At 38.4% G+C, this 21419-nt stretch overlaps 1 protein-coding gene across 1 annotated transcript in view; it reads left to right on the top strand.

Moving 5' to 3' along the window:
• Positions 1 to 21419, top strand: part of LOC127416603 (xaa-Pro dipeptidase-like) — a 79719-nt gene that overhangs the window by 16274 nt on the left and 42026 nt on the right. The window contains exons 4-8 of the mRNA XM_051656033.1: positions 669 to 732; positions 10624 to 10671; positions 11342 to 11403; positions 12736 to 12780; positions 20802 to 20877. Coding sequence (XP_051511993.1) covers positions 669 to 732; positions 10624 to 10671; positions 11342 to 11403; positions 12736 to 12780; positions 20802 to 20877 — 295 coding nt within the window. The remainder of the gene's footprint in view (positions 1 to 668; positions 733 to 10623; positions 10672 to 11341; positions 11404 to 12735; positions 12781 to 20801; positions 20878 to 21419) is intronic.

Below are 21419 nucleotides of genomic sequence, written 5' to 3'. Positions count from 1 at the left end.
AAATGTGGAAAAAGTGAAGCGCTGTGAATACTTTCCAGATGCACTGTATGGGCTTGATTTAATAGAGTTAAATTTAACACATTTAAAGGAATAGTTTACCCAAAAATTTAATTTTAATCATTGATAAATTGCATTCATTATATACATACAGATCATTAGATTAATGCAATGAATTATTTTACTCTGTTGATAGCCTATTTTAGTCGGCTAAAACGCTGATATCCAATCTCAGCAAAGGGTGAAATTAAGTGTGTTTGCAAACTTCAGGCCATTTTTCTATAATGGTAAAGCTCCCAAAGTTATTGATGTGCAATTTAAAAATGAGCTTTGGCTGAAGTGTGTTCCCTTGAAAATACTTCCGTTCCATTCCACGAACCAGTCGCTTCACATCAAGAGTCCATTAGCTTGATTATTAGTTGACTGCACAGGCTGTTTGTAGGAATCAAAAAGGAAGCCCCGTCTTTGTCCAAAGTTCTATCTCAAATGCAGAGTAGTAATTTTCAAAACATATTGTCAGAGAGAACGTGATTTAGGATTTGTGATTTAGTTTGATCAGTTGCTGGATTATAATAGCACACATAGCATGAAAGATCTAAACAAAGTACATCCACTGCACTGTATGTTTTTGTTAATTTTGTTTCTGTCTGTTTGTCTGTCTGTCTCGGCAGGATTTACCCACCTGAACACTTCAAGGTGAAGTATGCTGTGGATGAGGTGCATTTCACCACTGATGTGAGTAGTGTTTCTTGGTCATTACTTGTATATTAGTATAGATCTAATTAGGCCTTGTGCCTGTTAAAGTACCCTCATTAGTTTTGACTTATATAATGGAGATCCCTTGGTGGCCTTGAGCTGATTTTTAACTGGGCTGTTTTATACATTTGTATTTATTTATATATATTTTTCTGGATTTCTTTTTTGTAAGCTATCTCCCAAATTAACACAGAAAGAAGTGAATCTGATCAAAGAAGATTATTTTATTTTCAGTGTTCTTTTTGTTGTATACTGTATAATATCATTTTTGTTGTGTACTGTATAATATAGTTTTTTGTTGTGTACTGTACAATATCGTTTATCATTGTATACTGTATAATATAGTTTTTTGGTGTATACTGTATAATATAGTTTTGATGTTGGTGGTGTCCAAGAGGCACTTACAACAAGCGAACAGGGACAATGCAATAAGCAATGAAATGTGCAATGTTTGAACAGTAAAGAAATGATGCTCGATAGTAAATGGCATTACGTTACAAATGCTTTTGATAGCGCTTAACTTGTTTTGAACCCGGAATGTTCCTTTAATAAGGATTGATAAGGGAAATTCTTATTTTAAAATCCTACAGGCAACTAAGAGCACCCTCAGAATAATTTAAATAAGAGTACATAGCAATTCATAACCCTGCAGACTCAGGGAAGCTATTTATATTCCTTCAGCAGTATCAGGCACATGCACACAAACACACTCGATCTCTCTCTCACACACACAGCATGTTAAAATAGTTAGTTGAACTGTAATTTTAAGTTGTTAGCTGGGATATCAGCACCTCTAGCCATGTGTTCAGTTCTCTAGATGAGGAAGATAGTCCTGCTTGCAGAACATTCTGAATAATCAGCCATATTTTTAAGTGTACTCCTTTTTCTTTGTCAAGAGCTCTGTCCAAACCAGGTGAGCTGCTTACATAGACAGCATTTTTAGCATTATAGGTGCACTACTAACGCAAAGGCTGTTTTAAAAAGTAGCAAAATTCTTCCATTTTGACCAAATATAAGTAAACCTAAGAGTTTTCCTCTTGTAACAACTGTAGAGAAAAGCCAGGAAACACAGAGAAATATAATAAACTATAACACTGAAACAAAGAAAACTTTTCTCTGTCTCTGAAGTCATTTATCTCAGCTAAAGTGGTTCTCTCAGGTAAATGTTAATAGAGGCCAGTGCTGCTCCAGTGATGCCCATCTTGTCTGAGTTGATGGGTTGTCGTAGTTACATGTACAGTAATAAATGAAGGTCACCAATGTGACCTTTGCATAATGAAGCACATGACAGGGACTGGGTCACTCTGTCCTTGGGTTTTAAAAGGAGTTGTTAATATATTCTTTGTTCTTTGAAAATCCCAGGAGATCAGCAGTTACAGAAATACTCAAACCAGTCCATCTGGCACCAACAATCATGCCATGGTCCAAATCACTGAGATCACATTTTTTCCCCATTCTGATGGGTGATGTGAACATTAACTGAAGCTCCTGACCCATATCTGCATGATTTTATGCACTGCAATGCTGCCACACGATTGGCTGATTAGATAATTGCATGGATGATTGTTGGTGCCAGATGGGCTGGTTTGAGTATTTCTGTAACTGCTGATCTCCTGGGATTTTCACACACAACAGTCTCTAGAATTTACTCAGAATGGTGCCAAAAACAAAAAACATCCAGTGAGAGGCTTTTCTGCGGATGGAAATGCCTTGTTGATGAGAGAGGTCAACAGAGAATGGCCAGACTGGTTCGAACTGACAAAGTCTACTGTAACTCTGAGATGCGTGTTGGCACTGTTTTAGCGGCACAAGGGGGACCTACACAATATTAGGCAGGTGGTTTTAATTTTGTGGCTTATCGGTGCATATAAATCCTACATATATATATATATACATACACAGTACTGTGCACAAGTTATAGGCATTTGTGTAAATTGTTGCATAGTGAGGATGTCTTCAGAAATAATGCCATAAATAGTTTTCTTTTACCAATTAACATCATACAAAGTCCAGTAAACATAAAAAGGCTAAATCAATATGTGGTGTGGCCACCTTTGCCTTTAAAACAGCCCCAATTCTCCTAGGTATATCTGGACACAGTTTTTCTTGGTTGTTGGAAGATAGGATGTTTCAAGCTTCTTGGAGAATTCGCCACAGTTCTTCTATCTATTTAGGCTGTCTCAATTGCTTCTGTCTCTTTATGTAATCTCAGACTGACTCGATGTTCAGTGGGGGGCTCTGTGGGAGCAATGCCATCTCTTGAAGAACACCCTGTTCTTCTATTCTAATCTTTTCTATTTGCAAAAGTAATGTTTGTATGTCTAAAATGTATTTTACCTATTGACACACTAAAGCTAAAGATATAAATAAGCATCTTAAGACAAATGTTTTTGTGAAACATCTTAAGTGCCTAAAATTTTTGCACAGTACTGTATATATATTAGTATATAAAATACTGCGTTAATTGATGAATTGATGGAGAAGAGCATTATTTCTGCACACAGATGTGCAGTGTATTGAGCGCACTTTTGGCAATTTAAAGAGCCTTGCATTTAGAACTAATATTTTGGGTGTATTAAACTGATTTGTGTAATTCCTTTAGTAAATCAGCTAAAACAACACAGGCAGTGTGATGAAATAACACTGTAACAGTAGAAGGATGGCAAGGAGGAGGCGGGAACTGGCTGAACAGTAAACGTAAGTTTAATGTCAAAACTCAAACTTAAAACAACATAAAGCAAACACAGACATATTTGCAGCGTGGTCACGTGCATCTCTCTCTCTCTCGAACTGGCGTCTCTGGCTGCCCCTTATCTCGCTCTCCTGCTGATCAGCTGATTCAGTGCCAGCCGTGCTCCATCGCGGCCCGGCCACGCCCTCCTCCTTGTCACAAATGCTATCAGCAGGCGCATTTCATTTTTTGGTGAATCCCCCACTGTGTTTTCAATTTCATTTGAAGATTTTAGCAACTCAAGTACTTCTTGCTACCTCTAAGACAGAAATATTTTTTTTGTTTTGTGACCTCTGTGCTACCTCTATTTTTCATATTTTTGTACAAATCCGTCATCACAATCCTTCTTCAACTCTTTTCTTCTCTTTGTCTTTGTGTGTGTGTGCATGTTAATGACCTTCTCCTGAGGTTCCTCTGAGCGCCGCTTAAACAGATCATTTGAGAAGGCAAACAGTGCTGCTGTGAGCAGAAAACATAGCGAGATATCTAATCTTACAAAACAAATGAAATCTCAAAGGCAAATACACACTGAATCCCCCTGTGTTTAATCCAGATTGCTAACAGACCTTGAGACAGGCAGTATCAGAATAGACGACACGATGGAACTTTGACATTCAAGAACATTCTCATCATTTGCTGTTGCTTGTCCGCTGCTAGATAATATATGCAATCCTGAACTGAAGTCCTCAGAATGTTTAAAGGAATACTTCAACCAAAAATGAAACTTGTATAATTCTAAACCCATATGGTTTTCTTCTGTGGAACTCAAAAGGGTGACTTTTTGAAAATATCCTGGCCACTCTTTTCTAGACTTGGCCTGTGAAGCTTCAAAAATGACAAAAAATTTAAGTTGTTATTCACTGAAAACTGTATGCTTTCATTGTATGGAAAAGAACAACCAGTATAATCTTCCAAATTTCTAATTTTGTGTTTCACAGAGGAAATAAAGTAATACGAGTTCAGAACAATATAATGGGGAGAAAATGATGACATTTTTGGGTGAATTATTCCTTTTAAGATAAATGTGAAGCGCTCCCTGAAAAATGTGTGGAGTTATAAAGAGTTCACTTTTAATATCAATTTAACACCACAGCCTCTGTCTTAAATAGCAATATTGTTTTAATTTACTTACCCAAACAAAGAATATTGAACAGGTGGCAACACGGTAAAATATTACATTGATCAGAGTTAATCAAAACTGAGAAGTGTTTAAAATGTTCTTTTTACTCGTATTTGTTAAGCATGCAAGACAGATGGGAAAGACTACAAAAAAATTACATGGAAAAAGACAAATTGCTTACTCTTAAAACATTTTCAACAAAAATCCAAGCTGAATTGAGGTTGGCAGCCATGTCATACATCCTTAATTATTCAAATTTTATGAGTGCAGAAATCACTAATCAAGATTAATGGGCTCTAAATGTTCAATGAGGAGAAAAAAATCAATGAAAACAGGGAAGATGAGATATTGCAAACAAAATCAATAGTGTTTTCATTTGAGATTCTAGCCTACTGTGCTGAATAGCAACACATTTGAGTGTAAGTGGAAAATTACTGTCATTAAATGCAATCAGCCTGATTGAATATTACTTTTGAAGTCAAGAAGCCGTGGTTGTGAGAGCCACTCCAAACGAGATCAGATTGGCACAAAGCCAACATAACTGAATTTGAGCCCAAATTCTTAAGTCGAAGTGCAGTATCCCTTTAAGGCAAGCAACACTATTACTATAACTCATAATTAGGGTTAGATATTTGAACAAACCCCTAACCCCTATCCATGCGGATAAGTGTGCTGTTGCTGTTCTAAGCAATCAGAATTACAATTTCACCCATTTCGCCATTTGTCTTGCATGAAAGGAGGAACCCAAGCCATATCTAGGGTCCAGAATACACTGATGAGCCAAAACATTATGACCATCTGCCTAATATGCTGTTGGTCCTCCGCATGCCACCAAAACAGCTCTGACCCACCGAGGCATGGACTCTACAAGACCCCTGAAGGTGTCCTGTGTTATCTGGCACCAAGACATTAGTAGCAGATCCTTTATGTCCTGTAAGTTGCGAGGGGGAGCCGCCGTGGTTGGTCCAGCACATTCCACAGATGCTCAGTCGGATTGAGATCTGGGGAAATTGAAGTCCAGGGCAACACCTTGAGCTCTTCATTATGTTCCTCAAACCATTCCCGAACAATGTGTGCAGTGTGGCATCCTGCTGAAAGAGACCACTACCATCAGGACATATCACGTGTCAAATTGACTTCCACATGAATGGCCGGACCCAGAGTGTGATGATCTGGGCAGAACATTGCCCAGAGCATCACACTCCCTCCACTGGCTTGTCATCTTCCCACAGTGCATCCTGGTGCCATCACTTCCCCAGGTAAACATCACACACGTACACGTCTGTGCACATGATGTAAAAGAAAATGAGACACATCGGACCAGGCGAACTTCTTCCACTGGTCCAAGGTCCAGTTCCAACACTTGGAATTGTAGGCACTTGCGATGGTGGACAGGGGTCACCCATACACAGCAGAGTGAGATGCACTGTGTATTGTGACACATTCCTCCCGTAACCATCATTAAATTATCTGTGACTTGTGCCACAGTACATTTTACATTTATTCATTTGGCAGACACTTTTATCCAAAGCGACTTACAAAAGAGGAAAAACATAAATGAATCATCTTAAGGAGACAGTGGTACGAAAAATTGCCATATTATTATTATTATTATTTTATTTTTTTTTAATTAGTGACTGGTTAAGTGCTCATGGAAAAGATGTGTTTTTAGTCGTTTTTTTGAAGACAGAAAGTGAGTCAGCTTCACGGATGGAGTTGGGAAGTTCATTCCACCAACGTGGTATGATGAAGCCGAAAGTCCGGGAAAGTGTTTTGGTGCCTCTGTGTTGGTACAACAAGGCGACGTTCCTTAGCCGACCGCAGGCTTCTAGTGGGCACGTATCTCTGCAGAAATTATTTTAGGTATGCTGGAGCAGACCCAGTGATTGTTCTGTATGCCAGCATCAGAGCCTTGAATTTGATATGTGCATTAACCGGCAGCCAGTGGAGAGAGGCAAGGAGTGGTGTAACGTGCACTCTCTTTGGTTGATTAAAGACTAGACATGCTGCTGCATTCTGGATCATTTGCAGGGGTTTAATTGCACATGCAGGGAGGCCTGCAATAAGAGCGTTACAGTAGTTCAGTCTAGTTATGACAAGTGACTGAACAAGAAGTTGTGTGGCATGTTCAGAGAGGAAGGGTCTTATCTTCCTGATATTGTAGAGTGGGAATCTACATGATCTTGCGGTCTTTGAGATGTGGTCTGTGAAATTTAGTTTGTTATCGATGGTTAAGCCTAGATTTCTGACCATTTTGGAAGACGTTACTGTAGTTGCACCCAGCTGCATGGTGATGTTGTGTTCAAAAGCAGGGTAGGCTGGAAAGACAAGGAGATCGGTCTTGGCTGGGTTGAGTTGCAGGTGGTGTTCCTTCATCCAGGCTGAGATGTCTGCCAGGCAGGCAGAGATTCGAGCAGTCACTGTGGTGTCATTGGGCGGGAAAAACCAATAGAGCCGTGTGTCACCAGCGTAGCAGTGGTAAGAGAAACCGTGTGCCTGAATGATGGGTCCCAGTGATGTTGTGTATATAGAGAAGTGACCCAAGCACTGATCCCTGAGGTACCCCAGTAAGCTGCTGATGTGGCTTGGATACCTCACCTCTCCAGGCTACCTTGAAGGACCTACCTGAGAGATAGGAATTAAACCAGTCAAGCACAGTTCCTGTGATGCCCAGCAAAGACAGGGTGGAGAGTTAGATCGGTGTCCTTGCTCGGTGGACTTGCACTGATAGACTCGCTGGTCTTTACACAAGTAGGTCTTCACACGAGGAGGGCTTTACACAAGGGCTACCACTTCTGCTGCCGCTTCCGCGTCAGCATTCACGTCAAATATATACACGATGTTAAGGAGCCGTTCAATGAAAAAAGCAGGACATGCCTTAATGCTACTTAGCGCAACAAAGCTAGTCATATGGGCAAACGAAACTAAGGGTCACGCGAGGTGACAAGGGCGGGAACAAACGTGACTTCAGTACACCACAAATAAATGATGCTGCACTTAGCAATAAATAATATTCTAAAACAAGTGAAGCACTGTTTATAGACACTAAAAACAATGATAGTTTTACACACACACTGGACAAACAATTCTAACTCTAGCAGTGAATACCCTGGGACAAGTCAAAACAATATAGCACACACACCAATAAACATTTAAGCGACGTGAGATCAAGACAGTAAACAAACAGCACAAGTCTAGCAATGAATACCACTCTTCAACAAAGTAAAACAAAGAAATAAACACTTACATGCAACTGCAGACTCCTGTAGATAGATTGCTTCTCCAGTAGACCTTCTGTCGGTTCGGACCAGACAGGATAGCCTTCGTTGCCCTCTTGCATTGATGAGCCTTGGGCGCCCAACACCCTGTGGCCGGTTTGTAGTTTGTCCCTCCTCAGACCACTGTTGTTAGGTACTTACCATTGCTGACCGGGAGCTAGGTACAAGCCTTGCCATTTAAGAGATGCTCTGACCCAGTCGTCTGGCCATATCAACTTGGCCCTTGTCAAAGTCGCTCAGGTCTTTACACCTGCCCATTTCCCCTGCGTCCAAATTGTTGAACTGATTGTTCGCTTACCATCTATTCTACCTAGACCTTGACATGTGGCCTTGTTAAGAGATGATCAGTCTTTTTCACTTCACCTGTGAGTTGTCATAATGTTTTGGCTCATCAGTGTATCTTAGAGCTCTTTTGACTTGGTCCAGTATGCAACCACCCAAAACACCCTAGCATTCTGCTGTTATGCATTGTGCCTAACACTTTTAAGAACCCAACAATGCATGAAATTGAGCTTGCGTGGCTAGAAGTTACACCCACACAATTGCATCTGTCTTACTGGAATCACATCCCTGGGCTCCATTTTCCACTGCTACCCTGTGGTGTGATTGGTATTACTGTTAACGAAGGACTACACAAGGGAACTGGCATCCCTAATTTTCTACTAAATTCCAAGACCCTTGAGAAATTATTTGTGTATTGTTTTTTTTTTCTCTGGTTTTCCTTAAAGAAATTCCATTAAATGTAAAATGTGCTTAAGAAGAATTGATTATTATTATTGTTATTTTTTTTTTGATAACCTTTTTGTGATTTATTTTATTTGGTAAAACATATACATGTGCAGGCAGTACTCTCATAAACGCTCTTTAATATGTGATCCGTTGAACACAGCTTTACAGCAATGATATTTTAAATGGCGTTTTGACTGAGTAAATATCTCATGATCTGTGACTCAGTTCATCTCTCTTTAAACGCGGTCAGGGTCTCAGTGCTCTCGTATGGCTCCCGGCATGTTTGTAATTTGTCGACTAAGGAACATTAAGCATGCGTGCCCCCTGCATGGCATTATTCTGATGTTCTCACTGTATCATGCATTCAGGATGGAGGGAGACGCTTAAAGCTTCATTTACTCCACAGATGATTGTCGCAGGTCAATCTGTCTCTATAATGGCTGTATCAGAATACTTTAATTGGCCTTTGTTATCTAATCTCTTCGGCATTAACCTTTACAGGGGTCAACAAAAAGGATTTTTTCTTCTTCTGGCCTATTTGGGCTAATAGTAGTTCATTTTTACTTGCCCTGCCAACATTTTTGCTTACATTTTTTTTTATATATATATAAATATTGAGGCTTCTAAAACAAATCTATAGCAATGAATTGATTAAAAATTTTAACTAATTAATTGCACAGTTTTCAGTAAATAATCGCGATTACATTTTGGTACATGATACATTACAACAAACATTAAAAAATAATTATAAATATATTTACTTCATTCTTTGTGTAAAAAAACTTGCAAAAAATTGGTTAGTCACAATTTAATTTAATTATTTAAATATGTACAGTACATGGTAAAATGATCACTTTTTTCTGCTGGATAGAGTTGATTGGACACATTTTTACATGTATTAATCTTTGATAAAAAAATATTAATTTCAGAAATTAATGCGTTTAATTTTCTAGCCCTAAAAAAAATCACTACGTTTTTAATTTGCAATAATAGTGTGACAGCTATACATTTATAAACTATGTTTTGCTGGATAACTATGCAAAACATTACTGATTTGTATTTTCAACTCTACCCATTGGAATGGAAGAAGTGTCCAATGAAAGTAATGTTTGGGTATCGATACAGATTTCCCGAAGCTCTCAATCCATTTGATTCCATTTTTAATATGTGTTGATAAGATTCTTATTCATTTGGGTGTATTTCAGTTATTATTTGCTCACATATGAAATAGATTTGGTCTCAGCTAATGCTGTAAACTATACAAGGAACTTTCTTGGTACATTATGAAAATATTATTGAAAAGAAAAATTAACAGCAGAGCTCAAACTATGCAGCTCAGTTTCTATTTATTTGACATATATAATAATCAACACAACTAAAATTAAAAGGGATTTTAAGAATCAGTATCGGGATCATTCAAATGAAGATCAAAATCAATTGGAAAATCTGCCTAACAGCGCCTTTTGTATTCCACTGAAGAAAGAAAGCCATACAGAATGGGTGTAAAACAACATGCTGGTGAAAGTACATAATGGGCAAGTTTTCATTTTTGGGTGAACTATTCCTTTGATATTCAGCTCTGGTGCCATCTTTGTTGTATGGATTTCTGAAGAGCTCTCGAATGAAGTATCAGGCAGAAATTCAGATTCTACTAAGAAATGTGGCCTGTGGTAAAATAGTCTGCTTTTGATTCATCCTGTAGGCTTAAAACACTTTATTATCCTCTTCTGTGAGCACATAAGACAGCTCAGGTGTTCTTACCCACAATCCTTAGCTCATTCTGCTCAGTACAGCCTGTAAAGATTATTGATGATTCTTTTTCTCATTGGCTGACATTTAAGGTGTCTCCCGTTGGATTTTCTTTTCATAAGATAATCTCGCCTCAAAGGCAATTGGACTTTTGTTCATTAGTGTGTGTGCCAGCGGCCTCCAGGGGATTTTTACTGATATTACGCAAAGATGTATGATATTCCACTGAAATTATGCAGTCTAATGAAAGCTTTTCTTCACAGATTGCTGATGTGCTGAAAAAAATGAAGCCAAAGGTCCTCCTCACTCTGGTAAAAATAATTTTGTTTATTCAATGTGAAGTCTTTCATTAAAATAGTTTTGATGCCAAATTGTAGTATGGCACCTTGTTCTTACCAGATGGAACATGAAAAACACTTCCATGTTGCATGATAAATCTCTCCATGTCATTATTTTATCCTAACCAAGACAACCGACGAGCGACAGCACATTTGGTCGGTCTCTTGGTTTCTATTTCTGCTGTGTCACACTGGGTAGCCCTGAAATCTCATTGCACTCAAATAAGACTTTTTCAATTAAACTTTACTAAAATTGTTATGCTGATCATATCATTTGTAATAATAACAAAATAAAAAAATATAGAAGCATTTTGGACCCCACTGAATATTAGATGCAGTTAGATGTCCTACAGTTATAGTCATATTATCGCTTTAGTTTATTAATATAATTGTCAAGGACAAATTGTAAGAATATGCTGTGAAATGGTTATAAGTATGGCCCCTGGGCCAACTCAAACCTTCAGTTTATAGCATTGATCAAGAACACTTTCGTCCTCTCCATTGGAAGTTAATAGCAATTAAATTCATTTTGATATTCAGACGAACAGACTGCAAGTGACAGTGTGACTTGAGTGCTGTTATAGATTTGGATAATGAGAAGATTTAAAGTGGGTTTAATATCTCTTTCTCTCTGTCTTTCTAGCGGGGAGTGAACACAGATAGTGGCAACACCTGTCGTGAGGCATCCTTTGAAGGAATCAGCCAGTGAGTATCATCCATTATTCAGTATCCTGTTCCTAAAACTCATTCCTGAGAATGTAGCAGACCAATCCTCCATGTGCATGTATTAAATGATAGAGTCGGTAGGACTGCAGCATAAAAAAAAACTTCTGATATTCTGAAATTAGTTATTTGAATTTCATTGTATTAATCTGTTAATGAGATGTTTATGGGTCGTTAAACAATAAAGATATCTGCGATGATACAAAGGAGAAATATTGTAAAGATATACACTATATTTCTAAAAGTATGTGGACACCTTCTAATTAATGCATTTGGCTATTCCAGTAATTTCTTTGTGAGCCAAGCTTAATGCTACTTCATACAAATCACATTTTTGCAAATTGTGTGATTCAGACATTGTGGCAGTTGGAGGGCAGTTCCTCTTTTGTTCCAGCATAATTTCTGTGCACATAGCGAGATCCATTAAGACATAGTCCAGTGTGGGGTGCCTGGTAGTTCAGCGAGTAAACGCTGACTACCACCCCTGGAGTTCACGAGTTCGAATCCCAAGGCGTGCTGAGTGACACCAGCAAGGTCTCCTAAGCAACCAAATTGGCCCGGTTGCTAGGGAGGGTAGAGTCACATGGTAATGGGGCAACCTCCTCATGGTCGCTATAATGTGGTTCACTCTCGGTGGAGTGCGTGGTGAGTTGTGCGTGGATGCCACGGTGGATGGCGTGAAGCCTCCACATGCGCTATGTCTCCGCGGTAACGCGCTCAACAAGCCACATGATAAGATGTGTGGGTTGACGGTCTAAGACGCAGAGGCAACTGAGATTCGTCCTCCGCCACCTGGATTGAGGCGAGTCACTACGCCACCACGAGGACTTAGAGTGCGTTGGGAATTGGGCATTCCAAATTGGGGAGAAAAAAAAGAAAAAAGACAGTCCAGTGTGGAAGATCTTGACTGGCCTGCTCAAAGCCCAGACCTGAACCCCACTGAACACTTTTGGGATGAACTGGAACGCAGACTGTGAGCCAGGCCCCATCGGCCAACATCAGTACCTGACCTCACTGATGCTCTTGTGTCTAATTGAGAGCAAATCCATGCAGCTATATTCCAACATTAAGTGGAAAAGTTTTCCCAGAAGTGTTGCAACGGTTATAGCTGCAAACTGAATTATTGATGCTTTTGATTTTGAAATTAAATGTTCAACAAGCACAGAGGGGTGTGGTGTTCAGGTGTCCACATACTTTGTGCCGTAAAGTGTTGTTTAAAACACGTGCAAAGTTGTGCAATCTAATCTTTCTATTACTGTTGGTTTCATATATTTTTGAAAAATGTTCATACCATTTTCTATAAAAAATGTTCAGGTTTCAGGTGAATAACTCCCTGCTGCACCCTGTGATCGTGGATTGGTAAGTTTCTTTTATATATCTTTAGTAAAAACAGCTGCAGATCTGTCATTAATAACAGCCCACTGCTTCAGAAGTCATAACATTGAAACCTTTTAATGAATTGTTTCACAAGATTTAGACATTCCTTTGTACTGCCGAAACATGATAGAAGTCCTAATGGGGCTAAAGCGTATACAGCTCATTGTCTTGTTATTGAAGTCCAATTATACAATCAAAGCAAGTTAGCTGTTATTCCAATTAGCATACATTTGATATTTCGATCAAAGGTAAAATCGGCAGCAATTACTGCCATTTCATCTTTTTGTTTTATTTATCATTACATCTTTTTATATTTCTTAATGTGTTTTAGAAGATGAGTTTCTTTAATCACAAAAGTGTTTGCAAGTCAGCATTGTCTTGATATTTCTCAAACATTCTAGTTAGGGTTTGTTCTAATTATATATATATATATATATATATATAAAAAATTATTTGCGTTCATTTATTTATTTATTGCATTTATTTGCATTTTTTTATTCCAATGGCCTTCTTCCTTGTGATTATTTGCATACTGAACTGTGATTGGTCATTTCTTTCTTGAATTTTTTCTAACCATAAAGCTGCCTTGGCAGTGCAAAGATGTTGTCGCGTTGTATTGATTTTCATACACTGGCAAAAGGAAAGTGTCATGACAACAGCAAAGTAGCTCTAATGATCTTAACTTAAACTTTAAGGTACTGTTCACAAAATGTACTGTGTTCTTGCATTAAAAAATAATAGAGGGAGTGAAATGGAACAAAATGCAGATCCATGTTCCATGGGAAAAATAACTTTTCAACTGTTGTCTTAAAAATGTGGCGCTTATCAATGGTCAAAGATTTCCGTCTATTGCATGTGTACATAGATTAAAAAAACAGCAACAGACGAACACAAGAAAAAGTGCTGTGTGAACGGCCCCGTAGACATTCTTTTGCTGCGTTGCAAGCAATGCTATTTCCTTCAGGAAGTGTAAATCTTTTTTTTTTTTTCTCATATTTGCATTTAATTAATGAAGTGTCATCAAGCATTTTTCATGTAATGTGAATCAATGAGAGTGAAAAACATTGGCCAATAAATGATATTCAACAAAACACTCTTTACCACGAGAGTAATTTTTGGCAGAATTTAAATTGAAAGCAGAATTGCTCTGTCGTGGCTCAGAGCTCTTTTCTCTCATGACTACAGGTCGACAACATCCACCAAAAACAAACCACCATCTATCTTTTTCTGTCTGTCTCTCTCAGGCCTCCTGGGCAGCTCTATAAGGCCGAGCGTTCGCTGTAATGGTCTGCGTGCCTCTCTCGCTGTTGTGTGCATTAGGTTTCCTCCTCTATTACTCGCTGGAAAGAGGCTTCATTATGGTTTCACTTCACTCGCCTATAACTTATTAGCTCAAGATTTCTAGAGAGAATATGTTGATTGCTCCACCATGATGAAGCATTTTGCAAAAATATTCAAGGCCTGCACACAAAACTGACACATTTCAATGTTGGAATAAAAGCAATCAAACCCAGTCTTAAGTGTTTTGCTGGTTTAAAACTGTCTAGCTGGTATCCCAGCCTGGTGTTCATCTAGTTTAACTGGTCATCCATCTGGTCTCTCAGCCTGACTAGCTGACGAGTTCTCAAAACCCATTTAAAACCAGAAAACCTGACTAGCCTGGCCAGTGGAAACCAGCTTGGTGGCCAGATAAGTCCAACAAACCATCTTAGGCTGGTTTAAGCTGTTCCTGTTTGGCAGACAGGGGTGTCATGCACTTATTTTTGTTTTTTTTTTAAGGTGCACCAAGGTCAGCCACCGAAACTATATTAATCACAGGAAACAATATCACTTTTTTGACTACTACATTTGCTGCTGTTTGTCAATAAATGTATGTCTGTAATGGTTGCATTTGGTAACATTTGATGAGGTGGAGTGCACATCTTAGTTCAGGTGGTTTTACATTACATTTTTTGTGATCTTGTCACATCTTTTTTGCAAGCACTTTCCATAGATGGCACGAGAGGCGGTGCAAAAGGTGCCAGCACAAACGTAGTGATACCCACAACTGCTTCAGCTCAATAGAGAGTGAAAACATGTAGGCTATCCTATCTCTGAATAAGGGAATCATGTAAATATAGTATTCTATGCTCAGTGTAAGTTATAGCTAATAAAAAAATAAAAAATAAATAAAATGGTTTGCATTTCTCTAAGATTGTGCTATTTCTGCATAACATAGAGAGACACTTAAATATGGCCATACTATGCACTACATTGGGATTTTGTTTTTTGTTGTGTTGCTTTTTTGCTTTTTATATTGCAAAAATTTCCAATATACAACAAACAAGGTACCAAAACATTATGATATACATCTCAGCTAAGCTGAGATGACAGCAACTTAATGGTAAAGGAGGAAATAAAGTAGAAAAAAGAGTGAAAAAATAAATAAAATACATTCTTTTTTTGTAAACCAAAGTTAGAAGTTAAATTTATTTAATTTACACAAATCAACTCACTTTATTTATATAGCACATTTGAAACAACAGAGTTGACCAAAGTACTTCACAATTTAAAAAGAATATATAAAGAGCAAATTGACAAAAAGTACCAAGACTCAACAAGTTTATACGCTCTGATAAAAGGCTGGATATACAGAGTGCAATCAATAGCAGAGCAAATATCCACAAAAACTCAAGACTCCCCAGATTCAAAAGCCAGTGTAAAAAGTTATGTTTTCAGCTGAGACTTAAAAGACCCCACTGTCGGAGACAAACAAATTTAAAGGGGAAGATTATTCCCTAGCTTCGGAGCAATAACAGAGAATGCCCGATCACCCTTTGACTTTTACTTGGACCGAGGGACAACCAGGAGCATTTGATTTGCAGCTCTCAGTCGCCTAGAAGAAGTATAAAGGCTTAGGAGGTCTGCAGTGTAATGGGAGATAGATTGTGTTGTGCTTTAAAAACAAGTTATACAATTTTGAATTCAATCCAGTACTGTACAGGCAGCCAATGAAGAGAGGATAACACAGGAGTAATGTGCTCCCTTTTTTTTAGTGGCAGTCAATAACCTCGCTGCGACATTTTTGCACTGTAGGCGGGATAAGTGCCACTGACAAATTCCTGCATACAGGGAGTTACAGTAGTCCAGTCTAGATGTAATAAAAGCATGTACGACTATCTCTAAATTTCTAAAATTGAATAAAGGTTTTAGTTTATAAATCATTCTCAACTGGTAAAAACTGCCTTTTACAACAGAATTTATCTGTTTATCAAAGCTAAGACTCGAGTCAATTATAAAGCCAAGATTTCTCACACTGTCTTTCACATTTATCGCTAAGGGAGCAAGAGTACTAGCTATCTTTTTTATATGTTTAGATGGACCAAATATAACAATCTCAGATTTGCTTTCATTTAGCTGAAGGAAATTGTTGGATAGCCAACATTTAACATCTCCCAAACAGTCCATAAGGGAGTTCATAGACTGATTGTTCCCAATTTTCAAAGAAAGATATAACTGTGTCATCCACATACATATGGTAAGAGATGGCATGATGGCGGCAGATAGACCCCAAAGGACACATGTATAATGAAACAGAATCGGACCCAAGATTGAACCTTGTGGAAGACCATATTTTAGGGTAACTGAGGAAGATAAGTATTTACCAATATTCACAGAAAATGTCTTGTAGATAATGACCATTTTAAGGCTGTTCATCAAATGCCAACATCACACTCTAGAGGATCTAGGAGAATTAAGTGATCAACAGTGTCAAATGTGGCACTGAGGTCTAACATAATTAAAATTACAGACAGCCCAGTCAACAACAACCAATAAAAAATTTACAACTTTTAACAGAGTGGACTTTGTGTTGTAGCCAGCTCTAAATCCTGACTGAAATGTATCTAGGATATCGTTTTCTAATAAAAAAGGTGAAATATGAGATAAGACAACTTTCTCTAAAACTTTAGATAAAAACGGTAATTTAGAGATTTTGTTCAACACTGTAGGGTTAAGACCTGTTTTTTTTGTTTTGTTTTGTTTTATGGATGAACCACTGCTTGCTTAATACAGGGTGGAACAATACCATTAATTAAGGAGCTGTTTACAATGGTCTGAATACTAGGTCCTATAGTGTCAAACAGGTCTTTCAAAAATCGAGGAGAAATAAGATCCATAGTGGACATCGGTTTCATATGATTAGATATGTCCGCTAAGGTTGGGAGAGAGACCGGTTCAAATCGGTCAAACAAACACGCACTTGGAGTGGGAACCGCCAGCTCAGTATTAGAGGGTGCAATATGTGCTCCGATAAGATTAATCTTATTCACAAAAAAGTTTAACAAATCTTCACAAGCATTAGTGGTTAAATCTAGTGGTGTGATAGTCTGATTGAGCACCTTGTTTATGGTACTGAACAAAACTTTGGGGCAGTGCGCATTTCTATTGATTAAATTGGAAAAATATTTTGTTCTTGCAGCTTTGACCTCATGCAGGTACTTACTGAGAGAGTCTCTTAACATTTCATAAGAAATCTGAAGTTTGTCTCTCTTCCACTTGCGCTCAGCCTTCCTACAGGCCTGCCTAAGGGCATGCGTCTCATTATTATACCATGGCTGAGGTTCAGAATTAGGACACTTAAGTCTGAGTGGAGCAACATCATTCATAATGTCCAGGCATACAGAATTAAACAGGGCAGTGAGCTCCTCTGTGCCAAGAGAGGGCTTAGGGGCCTCAATAATAGTTGAAAGTGGGGATGTTACATAAGACTCAGCAAAAACATTTTTTACAGGACAAAAATAATAATCAGCAAGTCGAATATTAGATGTAAGAGAAGAAAGTTTTACATAAAAAAAGACAGGTTTATGGTCGGATAGACAATTGTCTTCTGTAAAAACATTATTAATTGATAAACCCATGGATAAAACCAGGTCAAGAGTGCGACCATGCCTATCACAAACTGACTGTATTAAATTAAAAGAATCAAGTTCAGAAAACTGGACAGCATACATGGATATTAAAGTCCCCAATAATCAGAAGATTATCAATGGTGGGAACGATGGACGAGAGAAAATCTGAGAAGTCCTGTATTAAGTCCTTGTCATATTTAGGTGGGCGGTAGATGAGAGCACAATATACAGTGTGAGTCAGCTCCAGTTTAACCAGCTGGAAGTCAAAACTTGTATATTTCTCCACCGGGAGTAGGCTACATTAAAAACAGTCTTTAAAAAGTGTAGCTACACCCCCACCCCGACCAATGGTTATAGGGGTTGAAGACGTTAAAGTTCCTAGCTAACAGTTCAGAGAGAAGGCAAGTATCTGCAGGGTTGAGCCATTTCTCAGTTAAAAACATAAAGTCCAGTGCATGTGATACAATAAAATCATGGAGTATAAAAGTTTTGTTTGCTATTGATCTCACGTTTAGTAGTCCAGCCTTAACTGTGATAGAGTTCGGGGACTGTGTTGGTGTTGATGCTGAAAACTCCAGCTCTCTAAGATAGTGATAATCTGTCCGTCTGCTCCGACTCTGCGTTTTTTCAGGAAACACCGAAATGCTGGCATAGGCTGATCAGGGAGCACGGGTAAAAGCCACTTTTGCTGAAAGGAAGGGTAGTTTTGCCAGTCAGAAATTGCATTCCTCGCTTTCCTCGCCAAGCAACCTCCACACTTGCCTCATCTTTTATGGCGCTTCTTTTTAAAATGGGAGCAACAATGCAAGCGACATAAAGCTATCGGTATAGACGAGAGCAGCTTGGAATAGGTGGGGTGTTGGCCACCAGCATTTTGGCGACACACAGAGTTTACGGAGGCTTGAATGTCTATAAGAGTTTGGTGCTCATACACCAGTACTGACAATACAGTAAGAGTCGACATGCACATTATTAACATAAAAACACAGACAACAGTCAGAACACATGGAGCGTGATGGCTTGCCATGTAACATAGTGGCATTGTTCTTCTGAAAACATCTCATTGAACTAAAAAACAAATGTACTTCATTAAAAAAAATAATATTTAAAACAGATTGGGTCTTCATAAATTTAGCTTTGTGCATAAAGAATTTAGCCAGAATAATTATGCAATTTATAAAATTCTCCTTGCGTTTTTTCCCCCATGATAATCCCATACAGTAGCCTATACACTAAATAGGGATATAGGGAGCGATCGATCAGGCTGTTCTAATGGGAACTGTCAAAATAAAAGCTAAATGCTTTTCCAAGTGTGTCTTATGTTTATTTCTTAAAATGCGGTTTTCACCCTCCACACCCATATGGCAACGCAAAAACACTTTAAAATGCTCACATAATTATGCCAGGCTAGGAGTTGCCAATATTGTGCCATAAAGCTTTTAAGTCAAAGTACACAGAAGAATGAAATTTGCATGCATATTTAAGATACTTTTTTTTCCCAGCCGGAGAGGTTTACTTGTAATAAACAGACACAGTATATGTATACTCTGTGTAGTGTTGTAATGAAAGCAATTGTAGGCTGACTTGTAAACACATCATCATACCTAGACAGCTGACCACAATAAAACAAACCAGCTTCTGCCATAGCTGTCAAACTCCATGCCCAATGTTTACAAACAACCATTACCATTCATTGACATTCGTCCATGTTAAAATAAAATCTCACTCCAAAATCATCAATTTCACCTGTCCACACGCATCACAGAAAACGCAGTTTTGAAAAGTCTCTACTTTGGAAGACGTTTTTAGGTCACTGAAATTCTTGAAGATTTCTATAAAATGCTATGAAAGTTCCTCTGTTTTGAGCGACCCATTTCATGAGTTGGGGGCGGGACTATCTGTTTGTTTGATCTGTTTGTATTCAAAAAAGCTTTTTTTATTCTGTTTGGTGGCACTAGTGGTGCAGAAATTACACATTTCAGCTTAAACGCAGATGCGAGTGTTTGGCTAAGGGATTGCGAGAACGCAGTCACATAGTACATACTTAATATACATTCTTTTGTTTCTTTAGCAGTAACAAACTGTACTCAAGGAGCTGATAGAGTTTCCTTTAATATGATAGTTTGCCTAAAAATGAAAATGTTCCCATCATTTACTCAGCCTCATTCCATCTCAGATGTGTTCCATTCCAGTCATTCTCATTTCTGCTGAACACAAACAAAGATTTTTAGAAGAATATTTCAGCTTTTTAGGTCCTCATAATGCAAGTGAATGGGTACCAAAATTTTGAAGCTCCAAAAAGCACATAAAGGCAGCATAAAAGTAATCCATTTTATTCGAAGTGGTTAAATCCATGTCTTCTGTAGCGATATGATAAGTGTGGGTGAGAATGATCCATATTTAAATCCTTTTGAAAGTACTGAAAATTGAAGAAGACTGTTTACAATAACACTTGCTATAGTGCCCCTTGTGGCAACAGTGAGAATGCTGTGCTTGAGTTGTGTAAAGAATTACACTTTAAATCTAGCTTGTGTTGCTAGATGCATTTGCATTCACATACTTGTGTAGAGTATGATTCGAGTCTAAAGGCCCAGGTATACTTCGTTTTTGTCCGTTCCGCCTTGGACCGTGCTTTGTGATGCTCTTTTAGTTTAGTCAATGGCCGGCATGTGCACCTATAATGCGCAGAGATGAGGACTGCGTCCGCAGGTTGAGAAAATCTGGGCCACACGCGGTCAGGCAGCTGTGCTGATGACGAAATTTGTGCCAGGCATACTGTGCGCGAAGCGATCAGCAGCACAGACAACCGAAGTATACTTTGTCCTTAAGGCTAATGAGCTACATGTATGTACATAACTTTATTACTTAATGCTTTGTGAAGTTGTGCCTAGCAGCAACTGTGGTAAAACCACTGCAACACAGCCTCTTTTGGCTTATTGCTTTAATATAATATATCTTTATTAGTTATTGCGTTACCTCAAGGTGTTTGCCCTTGCCTTTGCTGTGTATCTTTGTGCTCATTCTTGTGGTGATATTTAACAGTTAATCCTCTCTCTCTCTCTCTCTCTCTCTCTCTCTCTCTCTCTCTCTCTCTCTCTCTCTCTCTCTCTCTAGTCGTCTGCTAAAGACAGATATGGAGCTGGAAGTTCTGCGTTATACCAACCGTATTTCCAGCGATGCTCACAAAGAGGTAAAATGAAGAGGACACCTCCAAGTTCATTTGTCTGTTCATAGGTCACACTTCTATTTTAGGAATAAGATATGCTGGGTGTAGCTGCTCAGCTCCGACATGGACTAATAGGTGAGGTACAGGCTGCTCAATGTGGGTTACATACTGTACGTTTGGCTCAGTGTTTTAGGGGAATGAGGGGGAAATTTAAAGGTGGTTCCAGAGGGAAAAAGCTCCTGTAAGCTCTTCTAACAAAAAAGCACAGTACACACGGTCCTAACGTTGCATTTACTGTCAGTGAACAACAGAACTGATTGTTCACTGAACTGTCAACTAACTATTTTATTCATTACCTAAAAAGTAATGATAGAAGGTACTTCCTTGTGTTTTGTAGTTTTGAGAGTATTGTGTTGTTAGCTTAGCAACACACTAACTTCACACTATTGTAATTAATTTAAATCAATCAATAATTTTTAAGAGTGTAGTTTGCTCAGCTCCATTATCCACATTTTTACTATGTTGACATTCCAAATTATGCTTCCCCCCTGCCCCCCCCAAAATCT

This window comes from Myxocyprinus asiaticus, chromosome 26 (genome assembly GCF_019703515.2).
Source record: "Myxocyprinus asiaticus isolate MX2 ecotype Aquarium Trade chromosome 26, UBuf_Myxa_2, whole genome shotgun sequence".
Lineage (NCBI taxonomy): Eukaryota > Metazoa > Chordata > Actinopteri > Cypriniformes > Catostomidae > Myxocyprinus > Myxocyprinus asiaticus.
The sequence above is the reverse complement of the archived record's forward strand: the minus strand, read 5'-3'. Positions and strand labels throughout refer to the sequence as shown.